A 1119-nucleotide genomic window follows, 5' to 3' on the forward strand; every position below is an offset into this window, starting at 1 on the left:
CGGGCGCCATAGACCTCCATTATTTGAATGTCAGCAGACAGCAAGAAGCCTCCCAGATCTCCAGATGCATTTGAGATATCAAAAAAGTACTCCAGAGTGTTGTTCAGCATGGGGGTGAGTAGAAAATGAAGGCTAATCATGTTTTGGGTGTACTATTCCTTTAAGGTGTTTTTTGAAGCGTATGGCGATCTCACCTTAAGTAGTTTTTAGTTTAGTTTAAAGTCTATTTTTCATACAAAACTAAAGGCATATACGGGGATAAATGGGTATTGGGGTATGCCGGCCTGACGGTAATGTGATTAGTGCTGCAACTAACAATTATTTTGCTAATGAATGAATCTGTTGACTATTTTTACAGTGAATCCATTAATGATCAGATGGTAAATGATGGATCAGATTGATCGATGAAACGTTCTTTTATCTTGGAGGCAAAATATTTATACTTATTTTTGCAATCTTGCTATAATTGCTGCTCTCAACTGAAGGCGTGTTTTACCGTCTCTATTCTCCAGTTAACGATTAATGGATTACTGAGTTAGCGGGTGATTATTTCATTAATCTGATGAATAGTTTCAGTCTTAGATGTGATGCATGCGGCGCCTGTGGAGCGGCGTGATGGAAGTCACCGCCTGTTGTTTTATCTTCCAGAGATGTGGTACGGCATGTTCCTGTGGGCGGCGGTGTCCTCTGTCATCTTCCACCTGCCTGCCGCCCTGATCTCCCTCGCCACGCTGCGGCAGCATAAGATCGCCAGGTTCATGCCCATCGCCATCCTCCTGATGGGAGTTCTGGGACCAGTGTGCGGGGGGGTTCTCACCAGTAAGTTTTCCATCTGAATGTGTGTTTTTGATTGGGCCTCACCAGGCGGGGCGTGTTTATGGGTTTGCTGTCATTTCTTTCCCCTGACGCCATCTTTCCTCCTAACCAAATCATGTGTCTGTTCTTCGCTCCTTCAGGTGCCGCCATCGCCGGGGTGTACAAAGCGGCAGGGAAGACGATGATGTCCTTCGAAGCGTTTGTTTTTGGAGTGGGACAGTCCTTTTGTGTCGTCATCATCTCGTTTCTCAGGATACTCGCCACCCTTTAGCAGCGCTGGGCTTGTCGCTTCGCTCCTCCCGT

General features: G+C 46.2%; 1 protein-coding gene across 1 annotated transcript in view; it reads left to right on the plus strand.

The window, feature by feature from the left end:
* Positions 1 to 1119, plus strand: part of LOC107103287 (transmembrane protein 170A-like) — a 5133-nt gene extending 4014 nt beyond the window's left edge. Inside the window, exons 2-3 of the mRNA XM_015402930.1 lie at positions 649 to 819; positions 957 to 1119. Coding sequence (XP_015258416.1) covers positions 649 to 819; positions 957 to 1087 — 302 coding nt within the window. The 3' untranslated portion in view covers positions 1088 to 1119. The remainder of the gene's footprint in view (positions 1 to 648; positions 820 to 956) is intronic.

The sequence above is a fragment of the Cyprinodon variegatus genome, unplaced genomic scaffold (assembly GCF_000732505.1).
Source record: "Cyprinodon variegatus isolate N-32 unplaced genomic scaffold, C_variegatus-1.0 Scaffold1413, whole genome shotgun sequence".
Classification (NCBI taxonomy): Eukaryota; Metazoa; Chordata; class Actinopteri; order Cyprinodontiformes; family Cyprinodontidae; genus Cyprinodon; species Cyprinodon variegatus.